The following is a 22554-nucleotide window of genomic DNA, read 5'->3' on the forward strand; positions in this document are numbered from 1 at the left end:
TCATATTAAACAACATTGTGGTCCAATCTACACTCTGATGGATAATAAATGATAGTTCACCCAAAATGAAAATTATGTCATTATTTACTGACCCTGATGTTGTTCCAAACCCATTGAACAACATCAGGGTGACTGAAATAGGGTGAAAGCATGGTTCATTTCAGAATTCATTAATATAAAGTTATATATAGTTATATTACTATATAGGGTGACATTCCCTTACAAAAATTAACTGGTTTTACTCTAGTAACCATATAGTTTAACAATGGTATTTGTAATAAAATCATAGCCACAAAATTAACCATAGCTATTACAGTCAAGGTTACTACAATATATCTATTGTAAAACCATGGTTAATTGTATGAGAGGTCATGAACTGTCAAGAAGAACGATTCACTTAAATGATTTGGTTTTCGCTTCACTATAGCAGACAGAGGACGGTTTAAGTGAGCATTTTTGAGTACTCCCTTGAATCCTTTGCTGCATTCATAATACATTGAAATATACTGGAAAAAGTAGCCTATTCTGGAAAATGTGGATAGTTCACTCAAACAAAAAAACTAAAAACTCATCATTTACTCACCTTCATGCCATCCCAGATGTGTGTGACTTTCAGAGATTTTTAGAACAATATCTCAGCTCTTTAGGTCCTCACAATGCAAGTGAATGGTGGCCAGAAATGTGAAGGTCCAAAAAGCATATAAAGGCATCATAGAAGTAATCCATACAACTCCAGTGGTTAAATCCATATATTCAGAAGCGATGTGATAGGTGTGGGTGAGAAATAGATAAATATTTAAGTCTTATTTTAAGGACGTAATTTTACTTGAATTTCATAGACCTACAGAGCGGAGATATTCTTCAAAAATCTTTTTTTGTGTTCTGCAGAAGATAGAAAGTTATACTCATCTGGGATGGCATGGGGGTGAGTAAATGATGAGAGAAATTTCAGTTATGGGTGAACTATTCCTTTAATGTACTAGTAGTGTTACTACTTTTAGTTAACTACTCACTAACACTGTACATATCACATTGAAAACAGAATTGAAAGGTTATTACAATCTCATTTTGTCAGGTGTCATTCATGTCTCTGTACCCTACAATCTGAGAAGAGATGGCTGTGGTCATGTTGGTTTGCAGATTAGTGGTAAATTACCAGTTAATTGTCTTGAATGACAACAAAGGACTTGTGATGCTGGAATGTTTTAATTGGCACTAGAAGGGGGAGATTTTGGGTTTTTTGGAGACATTGGACACCAGGCAATGAATCAAGCTGCTGTGTTGTTAGACAAATTGCGATAAATAACATTCCCCAGTGGACCTCACCCGAGCCTGCGTGTGCCTCAGATTATCTTGGTGTGTTGAAAGGGCTCAACGTATGCGTATGCGTATGTGTATGTGTGTGATTGTTTGTGTGTCCAGAGAGACTGGCCATCTGTGTTGACTCACCCTTGAAAAAGGCACTGAATTTTAAGGCCAAGAGCTGTTCCAGGTTTAAGCCTGACCTTGGTTTGTGCAGAGGGCAGTATAAGAGTTGAAAGCACTTTTGAGCTCAAACAAACTTCTCATTTAGAGACATCACAGACATAAATGAACTGGAATCCAGACCACATGGATTCTGAGAAACATCCCGCTGCTGTGCTCAAATATTTGCTTCTGGTTGTACTGTAGATAGGATGTTCTACAAGATCCATGTCACGTATTTAGTATTTGTTCCTGTACGGTTACTTTTCTGAACAGATTGCATGCTTACTTGTGTGTGTGTGGATAGACATTTGCATGTGGTTATGCTTATGTAACCAGAGCAAACAAAGTGTCCTCACTTGTTGCTTTGTCCCTCTACCGGCTTCTCTCTCTCATACACACAAACCATCCTATTTCCAATATATATGTGTGTTTGTGCGAGGCTAGAGAGCCGGCACTAACTCCATGGTGACCAGGGAAGCATAAATAAGCCACCTGTCTAAAAGTTCTGCAGTGCTGGTGACAGAGCACACGCTTTAAAGCAAGTCTGTGTGAACTTCTCATATGTAGAAACCGTCAGCTGCTGCATTTATTAAAGGGATAGTTCACCCAAAAATGTAAATTCTGTCATCATTTAATCACTCTCATGTTGTTACCAACTCTTATGACTGTCCTTGTTCTGTGCAACACAAAAGGAGATGCTAGGCATAATTTTGGCCTCAGTCACTATTAACTTTAATTGCATCTTTTGTCCATACTGTGAGAGTGAATGGGTGAACTATCCCTTTAAGGTTAGCTCCAGCTTTGGGGAGTAACTAACTAAAAGTAACGGCACTGCTAACAAGCTACCAGCTGAGTAGTGGTGTAGCAAGACAAAAATTCGACATTGTTCTTTACAGCTGTGCGAGCCAAGGTAATAATCAAACACACTCTTCTTAACTGTCTTCTCTGTCATATGTTTCTTTTGAATTCTTTATAATTAATCAATGTAAATGTAAATTAAATGATTAAAAACAGTGATTCACCAATTCGAATCCCCTGCACAGGTCCTAGGTCCCATAAGTTTTTTATAGCAAAATATTTAGGATAGTTAAATGATGCGGTTATTACAATGTATTCAATTTTTGTGTGTGTGTGCATATAGACTTTTCTGTAATTATATCTGTTTAATGCTGTCACCCTATTTGTGATCAGTATTCATTCAATCAAAAGCAAAAAGTTGTTTTTGTGCCAGAAAAATATGGCTCTGATTAAATAAGTTATAAATTGGATATGTATACTGTAGATTTAAAAAGCACTGTATTTTATACTGTATATTTACCACCAGTGGCTAATAAATTAGCATGTTTACATGCATGTTCTTACACAGTTTATGCTTAATAAGCTGGCAACAAAGAAAGTTATGTAAATTATTTAAACTGTTTTATTTGAGTCTTTTTGCACAATGGTAACCAAATAATCATTAGACTACAACAATAAAAAAATAATAGCATTCACCTATGAATACTAAAATAAATAATATTACATACATAAATATTCTACACACATACATATGCACCCACACTTACAAAACTACTTTTCATAAATATAATGGTCCATTTTAACTTACCTAACGTTTTGGAACTTTAACTTTTTGGAGCCCAGTTGAATTTTATTATAATACAATATCATACTGAATAATTATTATTATCATAATGAAGACTATCCAGCTAATCCAGCAGCAAAATGAATTCACAGACATCACACACCAGTGTTTAACTTCTCACACAACACAACAACTATTTTAGACACTTATTTGTTGCACTAATGGTACTGTAATTTCCCCCCACAAATTTCCCTGTCGGATAGACTTAGTCAAATCTCTGCATCTTATCATTGAGATTTTGCACAGTTTTACAGAGTTCTGATTATGTGGATGACAATTAATGCAAAAAACTAAATAAATGTTAAAGTATATGTTTATATAATGTCAGGAGTTTTGCACGAGTGGACTGCATATGATGACTAAAATTAACAAAATAAATTAACATTAAGGTAGTTTGTCTGTGAACACCACTGTTTCTTGTTGAACGCACAGTAGACAAATGGCATCTCTGGGCACTTAGGCGCTGTTTTTTTACATATTCACCGGATGCCTCAATTTATTGTAAATCCTATGTTTGTTTGTTTTTTTGTGTTTTATTTTTAAAGTCCTTATGGTGGAGTAGTGACTCGCCTCAATCTGCCTCCACGTCTGAGAATGTCAACCCACACATCTTATCACGTGGCTCATTGAGAACGTAACCACGGAGACATATTGTGTGTAGAGGCCCACGCCATCAACCGCGCCATCTACCACTGCTCACCACATGCCCCACCGAGAGCGAGGTTACCCCGCATGACTCTACACTCCCTAGCAACCGGGGCAATTTGGTTGCTTAGGAGACCTGGTTGGAGTCACTCAGAACGCCATGGGATTCAAACTCGTGAACTCCAGGGGAGGTAGCCTGCGTCTTTACCACTAAGCTACCCAGGCTGTTGAAAAACTGATGACTGATTAATCAAAAAAGAGTAAATATCTGAAAAAAAAAAAACTTAAAAAGAGGTTCTATTTGCATCAAGTCTTTGTGACTGTGGCTCTATTTAGACCACTGAATATGACAATAATATATTAAAAGACAAATTCTTATCTTGTTAAGAGCCGGAGTTTTGGGATGTTGCAGTCTTTTTATGCCTGCCTCCCTTGTCTTGAACTTAAAATGTTTGGGAGAAGCCAGCCAGAGTGTCTGATAAGATGGACGGAGTGTCACTGAGGAATGTGCAATGATACGACATGGACACTCGAGCCATATCCGGATATCTGTGTGAGTGGAAACAACATTTTGGAAAACAACTGGCCGCAATGTAAGCACTAATGAGACATGTATGACCATCAGAAGCCAGGATGCGTTATGAGGACAATCTTCATTTAGAGTTTGTTTTGGAATGAAGAACTGGGACAGAGGCCTTGTATCTGAAAACTGCAACAATTTCAGGGAGTCAGAGGTGGAGAAGGCAATTTTTGAAATGTTAAAATACTTACTCCATCTTCAGCTTATTATGGATACACTATAACTATACAGTAACTATAACTATAACTAACATTACAGTAAGTAAGCCATCTATTGGTTGATTTCCCCTAAAAGTGTAACCATTATTCTATTTGTGTGAGAACCCCCGACCAGCCTGACACAGCAACAATTAACTCGTTCACATTTGCAAACTTACACTGATTATGTTAATAAGCCAGCAATCTGTAAAGTCATGTAAATAACTTTGGGGTAAATATTGGGGTAAGACCTTAAATGGTTTAATAAACTTATCGGCATATGTAGATTTTTGCCCATTACCCTGACTTTGCATGTTAACACGTTTGTAAAATAAGCTGTTTTTTGTTAGTTATCAGTGTATTGGTTTCCATATACAGTAAACACACTCATTGTCAACTCATTGATTTTTTTTAGGCCAGACGTCTTGTTTGTTTGACCAATGGAAGATGAGATAATGTTTGAAAAAACAATTTTATTTGTAATTCCATTAGGTGCCACTAGTGGCACATAAACACACTTCACCTCTACCTAAGGCCAAGGACATGTTTATAAAAGGTGAAGAGAAACTGTAGAATTTGTATACACTCTTTTGTACACAGCTGGGAATTTTTTTGGAGGACTGATATAATGATAACTCCAAATAATGTAGCGGTCACCACGGTTGTGAACAAACTGTGATTTGGCCTTGGGATTGTTGAACCAAAGAGCTGTGTGCTTGTCTTGCACCCCTAACAACTGGCAAGTACCCAAAACCCCTCTAAAGCCAGCATACAGACCAGCCTAACTAGACTGGGAGACCAGAAAACTATCTTAGGCAACTTTTAGATAGTCTGGGGTTGTCATTCTAGAGATATTTTACTTTGACCTTATCATTGACCTTCTACTTTTACTACAAAGATCTCACAAGAAAATATTACGGCTTGTCTAAAGATGGAAGTCTTTAATGGGTCTAATTACAGAAAATGAGAACTGATTATAGATGAATGTCTTGGCCTACACTTTAAGCTGTTGTGAGTCAAAATATAAAACACTAGCATATCTAATCATTGGTTTTCTTTAACGTACAGCAAACAATCCATGCATGAAGAGTTTGGACAGGTTAAATCTGAGCTGGTGTGCTGGTCTTAGCTGGTTTAAGTTGGTCCATTAGGTCTCCCAGTCTGGCCAAGCTGGTCCTTTGCTGGTTTAGCTGGTCGGCCAGCTGGTCTTGCATACCGAACAACTGACAGAACCCAAAACCCATCTAAAATCAGCTAACAGACAGGCTGCATCCAAAACCAGGAAAATTCTGCCTCTGGAAGCTATATACAAAGGTAGGATGGGACCAAGTTACGTCCGAATCCAATGTTTGCGTCACATCCCATCTACTGTGATACCTTCATCTGATCGATTTTTGAAGGCAGCATAGATGTAACCTTTGCTGCCAATGAAATCCCACAATCCTGTGCATATGGATCCACAGTGGTTGAGCTGAAGAAAAAAACATTTGGCCGAAGTGTCAGTTGATAGCCAGGCTGAGTATAAATTATTTTGTACAACTTTTGATTCCATTTCTAGTGAGAAAGTATTTGCTTGGTTATCACCAAAACTCTCTTGATTTTGTTCTAGATTACTAGTCTGTTGTGGTTCAGTTGAACTGAATGAATGATTACCGAGCAAAGATTTGACATAGTGGTGCTTCAGACACCTGTCCGAAACAGTTTCCGGTGGTACCTTCGCACACAAACACTTGTCTGTTAAGTCTATGACTGATAGGTCAGCGAGGCAACAAAGGTAACTACATTGGTATTTGGATGCAGCCATAGTCTGAGGTTGTCAGTCCAGAGACATTTTACTTTGTCATCATCATAGTCTACTCTGACTACAAAGATCTCACAAGAAAACAGTACGACTTGTCTAAAGGGCAAATAGGGCTAAAATCTCAGTTTCATTAGGCAAATGAGACCTAATTAAAGATACATGTCTGAATTTTGCATACACATTGAAACTGTTGTGAGTAAAACTATAGAACACTAGCATATCTAATCACTGGTTTCCTTCAACTGGTTTCCTTCAACCTACAGCGAACAATCCATGCATGAAGAGTTTGGACAGGGCATGATTAAGCTACCACAAACCCACGACATTGAATGGCTGATATAGTGCTTCCAAACCTGAGATGAATTGCCCTACTTCGCCATGTTATGTAACGTTCTGCAGCCCATTAGCACTGAATCAGTCGTACAAAGTAACGGAGGGGTAAGAACAGTCTTTGTTTTGATAACCCATGAGGAATGAGTGGCAGAAGGCCAATGAAAGGGTTAAAGGAGGGGCTGCCACCCCAATCAGAGTTAATGATTAGAGTCAAAACAGAACCACAGAAGTGAGGGAGTGGGCAGGGGTTGTGCTCTGGGTGTGCGTGGGGGGATTCATAGGGGAGAGAGTTAGAGAGAGAGAAGCAAAAATCTGTGCTTAAATCTAGCTGCTGGCTCGCTGGGAATGTAATCCATATGTGCGCCGTGTTCAGCTGCAGGAGAAAGATATTTCCCGCATAGAAGCGATTGTCTCTGCCTTTCTTGTTTGAATTCCACTCATACTGGCCCCTGGATCTTGGCTCTGTTAAGAGCCAACACAAAAAGAGAGGTATAGCGAGGAGAAAGTTGGAGAGAGTGAAAACAAATGCGAACAATAGAGAACTAAATGATAGAAACAGAGGATTCAAAGGAGGAGGGCGTAGTGAGGTAGGTCAAGTTTTGGCTTTGTTTTCTGACTAATGCTGGCTTAGATGCAGAGGTAGCACTTTTTGCTGGGCTGTTTGGACTATGTCTGGATAGGAATCAAGGGGAGACCATGTGTATTTGTGTACAGTATGTAAGTGTGTGTGAGAGGGAAAGACGGATAAATGAGGGGCGTGGAGCTTCTGTATGATCAGGCAGTCTGGGATATAGTAAATGGCATACAAATATCTTACAGCAAAATCTGATGAGGGTGCATGGTATTTCCTTAGTGGAATGCTTTATGCTGTATCTCATAAACTCATATCGCCTGAATAGCTCTCCAAGGATGTAAAGTGTTGCATTGAAGGAACATTGAATGTTGTCCATTGGATATGTATGTTTTTTTGTGAAGATTGTGGTCACCTGCGATAATTTGTTTCATGGGCACTCTTTTTAGCAATTTGGTACCGGGTGCAAGTTGCACATTCACAATGAGTTTCTTGTGTTCCAGAACAAGAGAAGGGTATCAGGTTTAAAGAGTCACCTCCCATCCCTAACCCACACCTGCTTGTTAAACATTTTCAAAAACGGCTCACCCTGTTTATGTTTACTAAAGATATATTCTCAAAAAAATGTCTGCTTGCAGAGATTAATGAACAAAGTGGGAATAGTTTTTTCCCCTCATTGTCCCCCAATGAGTAATTTGTGTTAAGGAAGAGTTTGCTTGCAGACATGAAGGACAACTTCCAAGTGTTGATTACTCTTGAGAAATACAGGGCCGGCTGGAGTATTCTGACTAGAAGAATTTCTCTCATAAATTTGCTGCAGTTCATTTGCAAGTACAGTCAGGCAAGAACAACCTTTTGCAATGTGGAACAAAAATTGTTAGCGATGCAAAACTTAAAGGAATATTCCGGGTTGAATACAAGTTAAGCTCAATCAACAGCATTTGCGGCATTATGTTGATTACTACATAAATACATTTATGTATTTATGTATGTCCCTCCTTTTCTTTAAAAACAGCAAAAAACTCAATTAAAGAGAGGCACTTAAAATGGAAGTAAATGGTGCCAATTTTTGGAAGGTTTAAAGGCAGAAATGTGAGGCAAATCATTTTATAAAAGCACTTACATTAATTCTTCTGTTAAAACTCTATTATGTATTAATGTTGGGTCTTTGGAAAATCACTGCATCTTCACAACTGGACGGTAGCCTATAAATTGCACTAAACTCTAATGCTGTTTCCCTTTTCTCCATTGAAGAGAGCACAGTGTTGATGTGAGACAGATCTTATTTGCGCAAGCGACAGTAATTGGCGCCAGATTTTGAGATCTCGAGCACACATCTGATCATATCTGTATTCTGTACTAAAGCAAACAGCGGTCAGGAGGATATATTTTTTTTATAAATATTTTTTTTTAATCCTGCTAGTAATCACAGTTTTTACCAAATGTAACTGTTATCTGAATACGTTGGCTTTTTATGAAACTGTAACAGATTTCAGCTACATAACTTTTGTATCCCGATTACGTAATGCCGTTACAAGTATTCTGTTACTTCCCAAGCAGGCCTGTTTCACACCACAAGCAACAACAGCGCGTAATGTATATTTTTCCGGTGCCCATATTAACTGGTTAGAGTATTCAAACTGGGGGTGTGAGCTGTACAGGAATGTACCAAATGCAACATGAGACGAGAGTTTCACCAGCTTTTTTGTGCTGTGCTTAGTGCACTGAGATCAGCAGAAAATACAGGGAAAATGCACAACAAACCCATTTAACCAAATAATCTTTTACAAAACAGCCTTTATTAAAGCAACAAAGTATTAGAGCAAACTAATCGCCTTTTGTTTGAAACATGATATCTGTTGGGCTTGATGCATGCTTCACACCCTGTGGCAGGTACCAAACACACTCGCAATTCTCTAAAACCGAATGGCTTAAGTCTATATGATTTAAGTTTATAGCTACACTATGGGGTTGGTGAGCCCTTTAATTTAGATTAATCACCATTTGGATGTAATGTGATCCCTCACTTTGTGTAAATTAGATTTCACAATGATCAAGTTTGTAATAATTCTTAATAGCTCCTGAAAATCATTAAAAAAAAATGTATGGTCATTATTCAATGAAATATTTAATTTAGTTGAATATTTTGAATTATTTTGAACTTTAACTTGCATTTCCACCTAATCTGAGGTACCTGTATCTGCTAAACCTTTGGTTTGTCCTATCATGCCATGAATAGGACTCATCCCTTGACACCTGCGCAGGCCAGGCTACCTCATTTAACATAAAAGTGTGCTGACAAGCTTTTCATGATGTCGTTATGTGGGCAAGACCAACTTTCCTAGAGGCTTAAGGGTTGAGAGGTGAAATCTGTTGTTTAGAATTTGTTTTGATTTCATGTGCTCTGGTGCTGGGACGATACAACTTATTGGTTTTAGGCTGACAGCTTGCCAGTCCATTTCCTGTCCTGAATGCTTACCAAATAATACACATCTTTGGAGAAGAGAAACTTGCCCTTTAGAGGTAGTATAGTGATCAGGAATGTTCTGGGAACACCCCTGTGTTGTAGTGTGAGTGTGAATGTGTGATGAATAGGACCCATCTCTCAATAAGGATTTGGAGGTAGAAACATTCAGATGGTTTTAAGAGCTGCCTGAGGTTTTCAGGAATGTGGAAACAGTCTGGTCACGGAAAGCATCTTTGAACGGACCTTTGAGTTCTACCTGTGTGTTTTTGACGATAGTTTTTAATAAGCTCCGCATTCCAAATAAAATGCTGAAATACTTGCATGCTGATATCTCACTGGAGAAGGAATTCATGTAAGTGTTCACAGCTGCTCAGACACTAAACACACTGCATTGACAATCACGCACGATCTGTGTGCGTATGTGTGTGTGTGTGAAGTATGACAGAGAGCACAACGACACCTCTTGTTCATTCTGACGCATGCAGCACATGCAAACTGTATATTATTTGATTTAATGACATCCTTCTTCTGTTCAATGACCATACTTGGCCATATTGAGATTTGTATTTGATTAATTGTCAAATTGTCATTGATTTAATCTAAAAAAATTAGGGCTGTCGATTTAACATTTTACTTCAGTGCGATTCATTTGACAAAAAATAACGCAAAAAAAAACTTTACGCAATTAATCGCAATGCCCCCCCCCCACACAACATAATAAGGAAGATTCCTGAGAAATGCAAGCTTGTAGTACCACCTGTTTACTCCAGAGGGCAGTTAGTGAAATTTCAGCTGTATGAACAACGCACAATTTATACAGTGAAGAAAACACTTCAGTAGGCAGAACAACACAAACATTCGTTACACTCTTGCGTTCAAAACACTTGAAGGAGTGCAAAGGCGACCTAAGGGATTTCAAGATGTGTTAAAAGATTGAGTATTAAACTATATTTAACTTGACACAGTGACCTAAACATTTTATGTTTATGACGCAACGCACCCGAGACACTACACAAGCATGTCTGATGCTTTGAAATTGACGGGTCCTTAAACAAGCCCTCATAATAAATATTGAACTGATTGACAAATTCACTTGTGAAATGGATTGCTGTGAACTGTGTGCCAATGATTGACTTATGATCAATAATATGGTAGTAAACAATACATTGTATTCTAAAACCACTTTTTGTATTATTTGTATGAATTATCATTGATGAACTCTTCTGCTACAAGAATGTAATGCATTTTAATTATCTGAATATTTTTTATTATATATATATATATATATATATATATATATATATATATATATATATATATATATATATATATATAATTTTTAAATATTTAAAGATAACTATGTATAATTATATATTGACGTAAATATGTATAATCATTATATATATTTTATTATTGTTATATGAGGGGCTTTCTCAGCAAATATTTGTATATGCGATTAAATGCGATTAATCACGATTAATTAATCGGGAGGCCATGTAATTCATTTGATTTAAAATTTGAATTGATTGACAGCCCTAAAAAAAAAAATCACATCCCATAAAATTTTGCTAATAGCACTATACTGGAGTATGGCACCGAAATTAGCAACAAGTTGATATTGTACTGTTTTAAAATGTTTGGTATTGTGATAATTCAGCCTGATCTCACAGAGAAATCAGAAAGAGTAAAAAATCGGTATACATTAACAGAAATTTCAAAACACTGCCCCCAGTGGCCAAAGCGGTAAGTGTTGTAGGGCATATAGGCACGTGTGAGCTCCATATATGTCCAGGAGAGGTTGCTAGTAAAAGCTAGTTGTGAAGCAAGTTGTTTTCAGCTTTACAGGAAGTTATGCAATGAAAAGCATATATTTATGGATTCTATCCCCAAACTCAAACCTTACCTTAACCATTAGTGGAGTAAAAAAGTAATGTTAGAGGGAAAAGTGAAACCTCCGAATCATGCTTGTCATTAATTATTCAAACATGGTTACTGTCTGTCTCCCACGCAGCTGTATATATATATATATATATATACACCATTTTTTTATTTTATTTTTTTTATTTTTTTTTTTAGGGTTGCTTGGTATACCGGTTTATACATATTTGATATTTTCTTTTCTTGTTTAAAGCATAAATCTAACAAGCTGTATAATTTCTATCCCTGTTATCTGAATTCCATCTCAGTACATATCAGTATAGCTCACATAAAATGTGGACATGAATGACTTTACCCAGTCTGAAACAAAGGTAACACATGTTGTGCAAGTTTTCCAGAAATCTGTCTGCAGCATCTCTTTTGTTCCACTGAAATCGTATTGGTTATCACAGAGTGGCATCTGTTGCATCTGCTTTATCTTGGCCTAGTTCTTCTGTGACCTGACACAGGAACAGTTGCACAAATATGACTTCTGCTATATGGCTGATTGGTCTGCGAGAGATTTAGGTTGCCATATCACATCCCTGTCCAGTCTCCAAGAGTAGATTGTCTTTTACAGATGTCCCCATGCAGTTTTAAAGCCCCTCTGCTGTTTTGTAAATGACAGTTCTGATCTCAGATCTGCAATAAAGGATAAATCCCATTGACTGATTCAAACCCTTCAGACAGCAGGCAATCTAATTGCATTTTTAATGCCTGGATTATTGTGTTCTCCTCAAATAAGCACTTATGCCATCTCTCTTAAGGCACAACCGGCCTACTCTGAGAGCCGAACTAATTCTTATTATGTCAACATTTGATATATGCTATACACTGAGAGCATGCTAATTAGCACAAAGCTCGCCAGAATATGCTTAATCTCCTAAATGAAAAAAGGTTTTCAGACCAAAATACATCTTCATAGGTGTTGCTCAGGAGATGGAAAATTTTAACTAGCACTTGTTTGCGGAATCAGCTGTCAAAATACCGCCGTTACAGTTGCTGTTACACAGTATTGTAAATCTGTGGTAACATAGTATTAGCCACCATTGTCATAAAAATAAAAAAGTATAAATTAAATGATAGAAAGATTCTGAAAATGGCATACACTATTGAAGTGTGCATTTATTATGGTTTAACAGTAGTAACAGACCATGGAAATTTGGCAGAAACTATGTTACTATTGTAAATATTTTATAAGGGGTGTCTTGTCTGCATATATTCACATGATTCATTGAGCTTAGTAGGCTTTTTAGTTAGCAAATTCTCCAATAAACCTTAGTTAAACTGCAGTTTTATTTTTTCTATTAGGTCTGGTTAATTTGTATTGTTGAATTGTGTTGACTTTATTTCTGTACAGTTTCTTCACAATTAGATTTATATTCCAAATGTTATCAGCAGTTTCTATTTGGCCTCCGCTCTACAGTGAGAATGGTTTGTGTTAGCACAAGTAGGATATTACATGAAATAATTATCCAGCCCGTGGGTGTATTTAAATCCCTTTCAACTGATGGCCGTTTTCTACACTTATCGGTGAGTTATTACAGAAATGTTTACGTAGAACTCACTGTATCTTTAAGAGCTGTGGAAACATTTAGAGTAGTGTGTGTTCTAGATTAAATTCTGTCATCATTCTCTCACTCTCATGTTGTTCAGAACAAATATGACATTCTCTCTTTCCTTTTTGACCACAACAGTAGATGTTTTCAGAATGTAGCTTCAGGCCTTGTCCACACTAATACATTTTCGTTTGAAAACGCTTCTTTTTCTCTCCGTTTTGGCCTTTCGTCCACACTGAGATGGCGTTTTTGTCTGCAAAAACTGGTATTGGAAATATTGGTGTTTTAATGCTTAAACTGATTTGTCAATGGTTTTTATTTGGTCATTAATTGGCAGATAAAAATATTGCAGTCGATACATCCGTGCAATACCTAAACCCAGTAAACTGGTGCTTTACTTAATTCAGTCTGAAATGTATTTTAAAAACTTGGTCACTTTTCTGTCACCTTGGGGAACATGAACCATGTGCTTAACAATATTGTTTTATCAAACTGAATAGTTTTTTATTGGTTGGCTTCCTTTGTGGCAATATGTTTCAGGTCTACAAATCTAATTTGAGCCTGGTATTAACTAGCTTGTTGAGCTCAGAAATAGTGCACTTTGGACTCCATGCAGTGTCTCTGTTAAGCAGACAGAAGATCTGTGGTTATGAAATCAGGTAATGGTGTTTGTCTATCAGAGTGGCAGGTCGGAGGCCACATTCTTTATATAATGCGTTGGTGGCTTGTGTGTACTTACATTTTTTGCCTTAACCCCACATTCTGTCTTAAGCCACTCTGTCTTGTGATTGGGGATTTGTAAACTCCCTTATGTCCCTAAAAGGATCTTGTCAGATGCTTAATTTGCTCTTGTCTTAAGAGTATAAAAGGTCCTTGATGGACGCTCTTTAAGTTTATGGATGAAGCAACTCAGTCGCGAAAGATTACATAGAGAGGAAAGACAACATTAAAAACTACCAAAACAAATCTGTTACATTAACTTTGTCCTCTTGTCCTTGAGAAATGATTCCTCTAATCTTATATTTGTTTTTTCAAAAGCTATCATTTACAGAAATCTGTTGATATTAAAGGAATACTGCTCAACTGTGCCAAAATATCTTTCGAAATCACATCTGAAGTTAAACAGTTTTCTTTCTGTTCTTTCTGAAATATGGTAAGGTGTTTGTTGCCACTAGTTGATATAATTGCACACAAAAATATTATCCATGCTTTGATTTAGTGGAATAATTGACCAAAAAATAAACTTCATTTTATTTTGTTCCATACCCATTTGATGTTGTTTCTTTCCATGGAACACAAAAGGAGAAACTTTGAAGAACTTCTATGCTGTTTTTATTCAAACAATGAGTGCAGTGAAGGACTTTCAAGCTCCAAAAAGCACAAATGGTACCATAAAGGTAGCCCAAACAACTTAAGCGTTATATGCCCTGTCTTATAAAGACATATGATATTTTGTGTGAGAAACAGGCTAAAATTCATGTTGTTATTCACTGAATAACACTGAATAACTTGATCTCAGCCGTAGCTTCCTCATATTGAAACTTTGATATGTCCCGATTGGTTACAAGGTGCATCAAGAACCAATGCCGCTTGGTGTTATTGACGTCAGACTATTCCTTTAATGTAATATTGCTGTTATGTGTGCAGACAAATGAATTAAAACAAGGATCTGTTATGTCATTCAAATCCACATTTAAAATGCAATTTTACTTAAATGTAATTTTACTCAAAAATGTTTTACATTTCTGAGTTCAAAATCATCAAAAAGATTTTTCTGGGACTTAAAGTAATACAATTATTAAATAAAAAAAGCACATAATTTATCTGTCCAGAGACAGTAAACAAAAACATAAAATAATAAAAAGTAAAAAAAAACTCAAGTGGTGTAACCATCTAGAGACTAAATAATAATTTATAAAATTCTTATGAAAAGCTGAAATTCTTAAAGTTTAATTTTTCAAAATAAATCGTATTTTATCCACCAAATCAAAGTCAGGTGGTGTAACCAAAATGCAAGTAGCCATTCTGTCATGTGACAAAATTATTTTAGACCCCTATGATGTATGGGACGCTTTAAATACACTGCCTGGCAAAAACAAAAATCGCATCCTGTAATATTACTTTGGACCGCCTTTAGCTTTGATTACGGTGTGCATTCTTCATGGCATTGTTTAGACAACCTTATGCAACATCACAACATGTATTTCCATCCAGAGTTGTGTAAATGTTTGGCCGAGATCTTGTATTGATGACGGGAGAGTCGAACAGCACATCCCAAAGACTTTCAATGGGGTTAAGGTCAGGAATCTGTGGTGGCCAATTCATGTGTGAAAATGATTCCTCATGCTACCTGAACCACTCTTTTACAATTTGAGCCTGATGAATCTTGGCATTGTCGTCCTGGAATATGCCCGTGCTGTCAGTGTAGAAAAAAATCTATTGATGGGATGATCTGGTCATTCAGTACATTCAGGTAGTCAGCTGACTACCGCATAACGTTGCTGAGCCTAGACATGACCGATTGAAGCAACCCGAGATCATAACACTGCCTCCAGAGGATTGTACATTGGGCACTATGCATGACGGGTGCATCGCTTCATGCGCTTCCCTTCTTACCCTGATGCACTCATTGCTTTGGAATATGGTAAATCTGGACTCATTAGACCATATGACCTTTTTCCATTGCTCCACAGTCCAATCTTTATACTCCCTAGCAAATTGAAGTTGTTTTTTCTGATTAGCCTTGCTAACAATTGGCTTTCTTGTAACCACACAGCTGTTTAGTCCCAATCCTGTAAATTCATCACATTGTGTATGTGGAAATACTCTTAACTATTAAACATAGCCATGAGGTCTACTGTTGATTTTTTTACGATGTGACTTCACCAAGCGTTTAAGTGATCTTCAATTACAATCATTCAAGATGTTTTCTGACCACATTTCTTCTGCGAAGCTGACAGTTCACCACTATCCTTCCAGGTTTTAATAATGCGTTGGACAGTTCTTAACCCAATTCCAGTGATTTCCGCACTCCTTAGTTGTTTTCTTTGCTTGATGCAGGCCAATAATTTACCCCTTCTTAAACACAGTAACATCTTCTCCACGACCACGGGATACATATTCCGACATGGTTGTTTAAGAAATGAGAATCTACACACTGCATCAGTTAGGGTTAAATTAATTGTTGCCAGCTGAAACATATTAATCACTGCAATAATGATCCAATCATAGGCTCTTAAGTATCTGCTTATTTAAATCCAAACATCATTTTTTTTTGGACTAAACACACTTTAGGGGCAGATTTTTTTTGGGCAGTGTCATTCAGTGGATTTGTTGCCATCTGATGCTGCAGGAGTATTTCATTATATGGAAATATTAGTATCAACATGTAGAAGGGCACATGTGATTCAAGACTATAATTGAGCAGTTATAATCATATCTATAATAATATAGGCTTCTGTGATTTCACAACACTTTTGTCTTCCAAGGCGGAGTTGATTTTTTTGCCAACCGAGGGATTACATTACCCATATCGTCCTCAATCTGATTTTACTGTAGCACCTGCACCTCCATCAACACTTCCCTGATTTGTGTTTCAGGCAAATCTGCTAATCCTAGCTTTATTCATTCTGACAATTGTAACTGTAATTACAGGCCTTTTTGATGTGTTTGTGCTCCTCTGAACTTTTTCCCAAGGCACCGAATGTGTTTTATGTTTGTTTGGAATCATTAGTGCGTATTTATCATTGCACATAATTTGAAGAAGTCTGGACATTTGCCAGATCTCTCCTTGGGTAAACATGCACGGTTTCACCAAAGGAGGTCTACCTGTATAATAACTAGAGAGAGCTTTAGCATCCTCTTTCATCTCAATGGCAGTTGCTCAGCTGGTGCATGCCGACCCAGGAGTATGCAAAGTGTACTGCATGCTTAAATCTTTGTGAGCCAATCACCTAATTGTAAATGCCATGTGACTAATTACAGTAGAACCGCAGGAAAATTGTGTCCTTACATGACTGATTGGCTGACGGAACATCAAGAACTGACACAGACCCAATCCCTTCACTAGCAACTATCTTGAAATGTGATATCAAAAGTAGCAGACATGAATAAATAGTTATAGGAGGTCTCCTAAATCATACACTGGTAGAACTATGATTTATATGTTTAAAAACATTTTGTCAGAATATGTAAATGGAAAAGATTACTTTTGTCTGTGGAATGGCATAGTTCCGGCACTTTACACTTATTCGTTTAGCAGATGCTTTTATCCAAAGCGACTTAAAAAAGAGGAATAATACATCATAAGCGATTCATCTAAAGGAGACATTGGTAAGAAAAGTGCTGCAATGCAAAGTGTCTCTAGCATCAGAATAGTAGTATCCAAGGCAAAAAAAAAAAAAAGAGAGACAAGGAGTGGTGTAACATGCGCTCTCTTTGGTTCATTAAAGACCAGACATGCTGCTGCATTCTGGATCATTTGCAGGGACCTAAATGTTCATGCAAAGAGGCCTGCAATGAGAGCATTACAGTAGTCCAGTCTAGTTATGACAATTGACTGAACAAGAAGTTGTGTGGCATGTTCATATTTTCCTGATACTATATTATGTAAATCTACAGGATCTTGCTGTCTTTGAGATGTAGTCTGTGAAATTGTGTTGATTATCGATGGTTACCCCTAGATTTCTGACCGTTTTGGAAGGCGTTACTGTAGTTGAACCCAGCTGAACGGCGATGTTGTGTTTAACAGCAGGGTTGGCTGGAAATACGAGGAGCTCAGTCTTAGCTGGGTTAAGTTGCAGGTGGTATTCCTCTATCCAGGCCGAGATGTCTGCCATACAGGCAGATATTCGAGCAGTCATCATGGTGTTGTTGGACTGGAAAGACAAGTAGAGCTGTCATCGGTGTAGCAGTTGTAAGAGAGCCCATGTGCCTGAATGATGGGTCCCAGTGATATTGTGGATATAGAGAAGAGAAGTGGCCCAAGAACTGAACCTTGAGGTAACCCAGAAAGTAGCTGATGTGACTTGGACACCTCACCTCTCCAGGCTTCCTTGAAGAACCTACCTGAGAGATAGGACTTAAACCAACATTGACTGTGTCAGAGGCTGCAGAAAGGTCCAGTAGAATCAGGATGGATGATCTGAATCAAGCTCTCGCCTGTCTTAGCGACTCATTGACAGACAGCAGGGCTCTGTGGAATGTCCACTTTCGAAGCCTGACTGATTGTCATCCAGCAGGGTTTTTTGCGAGAGATAGGCAGAGATCTGATTGAAAATTGCCTTTTCAAGTGTTTTTGCCATGAATGAGATGATAGAGACTGGTCTGTAGTGTTCTACTTGTGTGGGGTTAAGTGCATTTTTAAGCTACAGGGTTACTTGAGCCTGCTTAAATGTAGTGGGAAATATGCCTGGAAGTAGAGATGTGTTAATTATGTGTGTGAGTGTAGGTAGGATGGATGGAGAGATGGCTTGGAGAAGGTGGGAAGGAATGGGGTCAAGGGGACAGGTGGTGTGGTGGTTGGAGAGGAGGAGTTTAGAGACCTCAGTATAAGTCAGAGGAGAGAACATAGAGATAGAAGAGCTGCATACAGGAGGTGGGTGTTTGAGAAGGTGTGGTGCTGAAAATGTATTGCTGATGGCTGTAACCTTATTAGTCAAAAATTTGTCGAAGACATCTTCTGTAAGTGAGGTGTCCGGCGGTGGAGGGGGAGGACAGAGTAGTGTGTTGAATGTTCTAAATACACTGAGAGTGTCTGTGGTGCTGTTGATCTTGTCCTGTTAATAGGAAGTTTTTGCAGATTTAACGTTATCTGAAAAAGATGCAAGCATAGACTGCTACTTACCCAGATCTTCTGGATCTTTAGATTTCTGCCATCTCCTCTCAGCTGCCCTGAGGTCAGTCCGATCTTCACGAAAAACATCAGAGAGCCAAGGGCTGGGCGGTGTCATTCGAGCTGGCCTAGTGGAGAGAGGACAGATGCTGTCTAGACTAGTTGGTAAAGTAGAGCCTGTGGCAGTGTTTACATCCAGGGTGGAAAATATGTTTTGTGTGGGAAGAGAGGTAGAGACTGCAGTGAAAAGGCATGTGGGTAAAAGAGAACGGAGGTTATGGCGAAAGGAGACCAAAGGTGGAGTTTGTTTTAATATGAATGGGAGTGCATCCAAAGGAGTAACATGAATAGTTGTGTTGGTAAAGTTACATGTAAAAATTAGGTCCAGCTGGTTGCCAAATCTGTGAGTTGCTGAAGTGCATAGTCAAGAGACCTGCCATCTTAAGGGAAGGAGGACAACAAGATATCCAGCTCCTCAAGAAACCTGGTCCCCCAACCCCATTGTTGAGGGTTGTGAAAGAAGGAGAAGTTGTTGGAGAGAGCAGAGGGTGTTGCTGTATCCTCGGGACGGATCCATGTTTCTATCAATGCGAGGATGCTGAGGGATGGAATGAAGTCAGTTTTGTTCACAGTTGATTGGCAGTTCCAGAGTCCAACTGAAAATGAGAGCGGAGCAGGTGCAGGTGTGCAAAGTGGCCGTAGGTTGTGTGAGTTGCATTGTGTCCTGCGTCTATATCAAGTAAACTGTCTGTTTAAAAGGGATGTGCTTGAGGGCACATGTTATGCATGGAGTAGACATATGGGATTGTGTAAGGAAATACTAAAATAAATAAAAAAAAAAGGTACTTAAGTGATATGGTGAGTGGCACCTTGTCGGTGTCCTTGCATGGTGGACTTGCACAGGTAGACTTGCTGGTCTTTACACAAATAGATCTTCACACGAGGAGGGCTTTACACGAGGGCTGCCACTTCTGCTGCTGCTTCCGCATCAGCATTCACATCAAATGTATACATGCTGCTATCAGGTCATTAAGTGAAAAAAGCTGGACACGCCTTAATGCTGCTTAGCACAACAAAGCTAGCCACGTGGGTAACCAAAACTAAGGGTCGTGCGAGATGACAAACGCGGGAAGAAACGCAACTTCAGTACACCGTAAACAAACAATGCTAAACTTTAGCAATAAAAAATATTCTAAAACAAGTGAAACACTGTTTAGAGACACACTAAAAACAAAGCTAGTTTCACACACAGTAAACAAATAACTAAATCTAGCAGTGAATATCCTTGGACAAGTCAAAACAATGTAGCACACGCACACACAGACAGGAAAAACGTTATGATTTGTGAATGAAAGGAACTTTTGATCCTAATCCTGAAGTTTTTATTCTGGCTAATAGAATATACGCTTCAGAGGAAGATATTAGATGAACGCTCGATGGGACAAAACACTGGATTTTCATGAGGTTCGTGAATCTGTTAAAACAAGAAATCAACATATTTGCTGATGGTATATAATATAAGTTTTATTGATTATTGCCTTTTTATCATTAGATAAGACAGGCTCTGATATGCGGACCATTTAAATGAGACTGTGTTGCACACTGGTCTATTAACGCTATGGCACGTAACAACAAAATGAACCATGACTGGTCGTTTATGTTTCAGTCACTTCATCTGCAAGCAGGTGATTTTCGGCACCCTCTAAACAGGAAAATGTATTGGCCGATGCCGATAATTAAATAAGTCAGAATATCGGCTGATTTATCAGCCTCAGCAATAAATCTGTCGACCACTAATCCTGAGTACCTGTGAATTAGGTTTTCGTATTATTGTGTAAGCTTTGTGTTTTCATGGCCAGAAGCCGGTTTTAAGCATGTGATTTATCAGCTGTGGGTGAACGTGCTTAATATTCCATGATTTGATGAGTCTGTCGCAGGCTTTATGAAACTACTAACAAATCAAAATAATAAATTCAGTTTATTGTGATGAAGTTTTAGTGATGAGCTTATTTAGAATTGTATAGCTTTAGGATTTCATAACTTCAATGCTTGCAACATACAGTAAACATTCTCATTGCAACAGGGATAACTGAGCATTTAAGTTAGTTATTAAATGCTGTTGCGTTAAATGAAAAGCAGTTTAATGTATGACCTCATGCTACACTGTGCACAATACTCAATGGTATAGTCTTGGAAGAAAGTGTTTTGAGAAAGCCCTGTCAGCAGCCCTTTTCCACCAGAGTGCATTGATCCATTTGGGTGAGTCTTATCAATCAATATTTACTGCAACACCCCCCCCCCCCACCATTAATTAGACTCAGGTATATTTCCCCAACTCTGCTCTTTTATTTTATAGCTGCTGCTTTTTCTGCCTTTCTCCCTGTCTTTTTCTCTTTTCATTTCTTCTATTCTGGGCTTGAGTCACCATAGGGAGCACCTGGACTTTTCCCTGTGAGCTGTTCGACTTATGGGAACAAATGTAAATGCAATTTGCATAGACTTAAATGGGGAAACATTACAACATCGTCAGACTGCCACAGTGACAGAAAATCTTAATTCAAAGGGATAGTTATTCCAAAAATCTGTCTGCCTGTCCATCTGTCTGTCTGCTCTATCCATTCATCCGATAATGCAATAGTTTGTGATATACACTGATGAGCCAAAACATTAAAATTACCACCTTCCCAGGTAAACTGTGAACATATGCACGGCCATCCACGTGATGGAAAATAAACAGGGACTCATCGGACCATGTGATCTTCTTCCATTGCTCCAAGGTCCAGTTCCGACACTCACATGCCCAGTGCATGCCCATGGGCAATGAAACCGGTCTGCGCCTACGCAGCCCCATACGGAGCAGGGTGCGATGCACTGTGTCGTGACACATCATTACAATTTTCTGTGAATTCTGCCACAGTACACCTTCTGTAGATTCGGACCACACGGAATAGCCTTCGTTGCCCTCGCACATCGATGAGCCTTGGCCACCCAACACCCTGTCACCGGTTTGTGGTTTGTCCCTCCTCGGACCTTGTCCATCCTCAGACCACTATCGGTAGGTACTCATCACTACTGACCAGGAGCACCCCACAAGCCTTGTCATTTCAGAGATGCTTTGACTCAGTCATCTGGCCATAACGATTTGGCCCTTCTCAAAGTTGCTCAGGTCTTTACTCCTGCCCATTTCTCCTGCATTCAACACACTGACTTTGAGAACTGATTGTTCGCTTACCATCTAATCTACCCAGACCTTGACATGTGGCCTTTTTAGGAGATGATCAACGTTATTCACCTGTGTGTGGTCATAATGTTTTGTCTCATTGGTGTATGTAAATGTGCTACGTATTGTGGAAGATTATCCGCTATGAGTGAGGCTATTTTTTAGTCCCTGTCCATCTCTGCTGCTAAGACATTACACTCATTGAAGGCAGGGAGCCCTGGGCAGCTCTTGGCAGTTCATAATGTAACTCTAGTTTTGAAGAATATGAAGGTAGGTGGAAGGAAACTCCCTATATCATTTCCCATGATGCTTCACCCTGAGG

At 38.4% G+C, this 22554-nt stretch overlaps 1 protein-coding gene across 2 annotated transcripts in view; it reads left to right on the top strand.

The window, feature by feature from the left end:
• LOC127625826 (pleckstrin homology domain-containing family A member 6-like) overlaps positions 1 to 22554 on the top strand; it is a 134714-nt gene that overhangs the window by 41934 nt on the left and 70226 nt on the right. Inside the window, exon 1 of one of the 2 annotated variants that reach the window (XM_052101214.1) lies at positions 6951 to 7252. The exons of the other annotated variant lie outside the window; for it this stretch is intronic. Coding sequence (XP_051957174.1) covers positions 7212 to 7252 — 41 coding nt within the window. The 5' untranslated portion in view covers positions 6951 to 7211. Of the gene's footprint in view, positions 1 to 6950; positions 7253 to 22554 lie in introns of those variants that run through there. 2 annotated transcript variants of the gene reach the window in all.

Source organism: Xyrauchen texanus, chromosome 32 (assembly GCF_025860055.1).
Source record: "Xyrauchen texanus isolate HMW12.3.18 chromosome 32, RBS_HiC_50CHRs, whole genome shotgun sequence".
NCBI lineage: Eukaryota > Metazoa > Chordata > Actinopteri > Cypriniformes > Catostomidae > Xyrauchen > Xyrauchen texanus.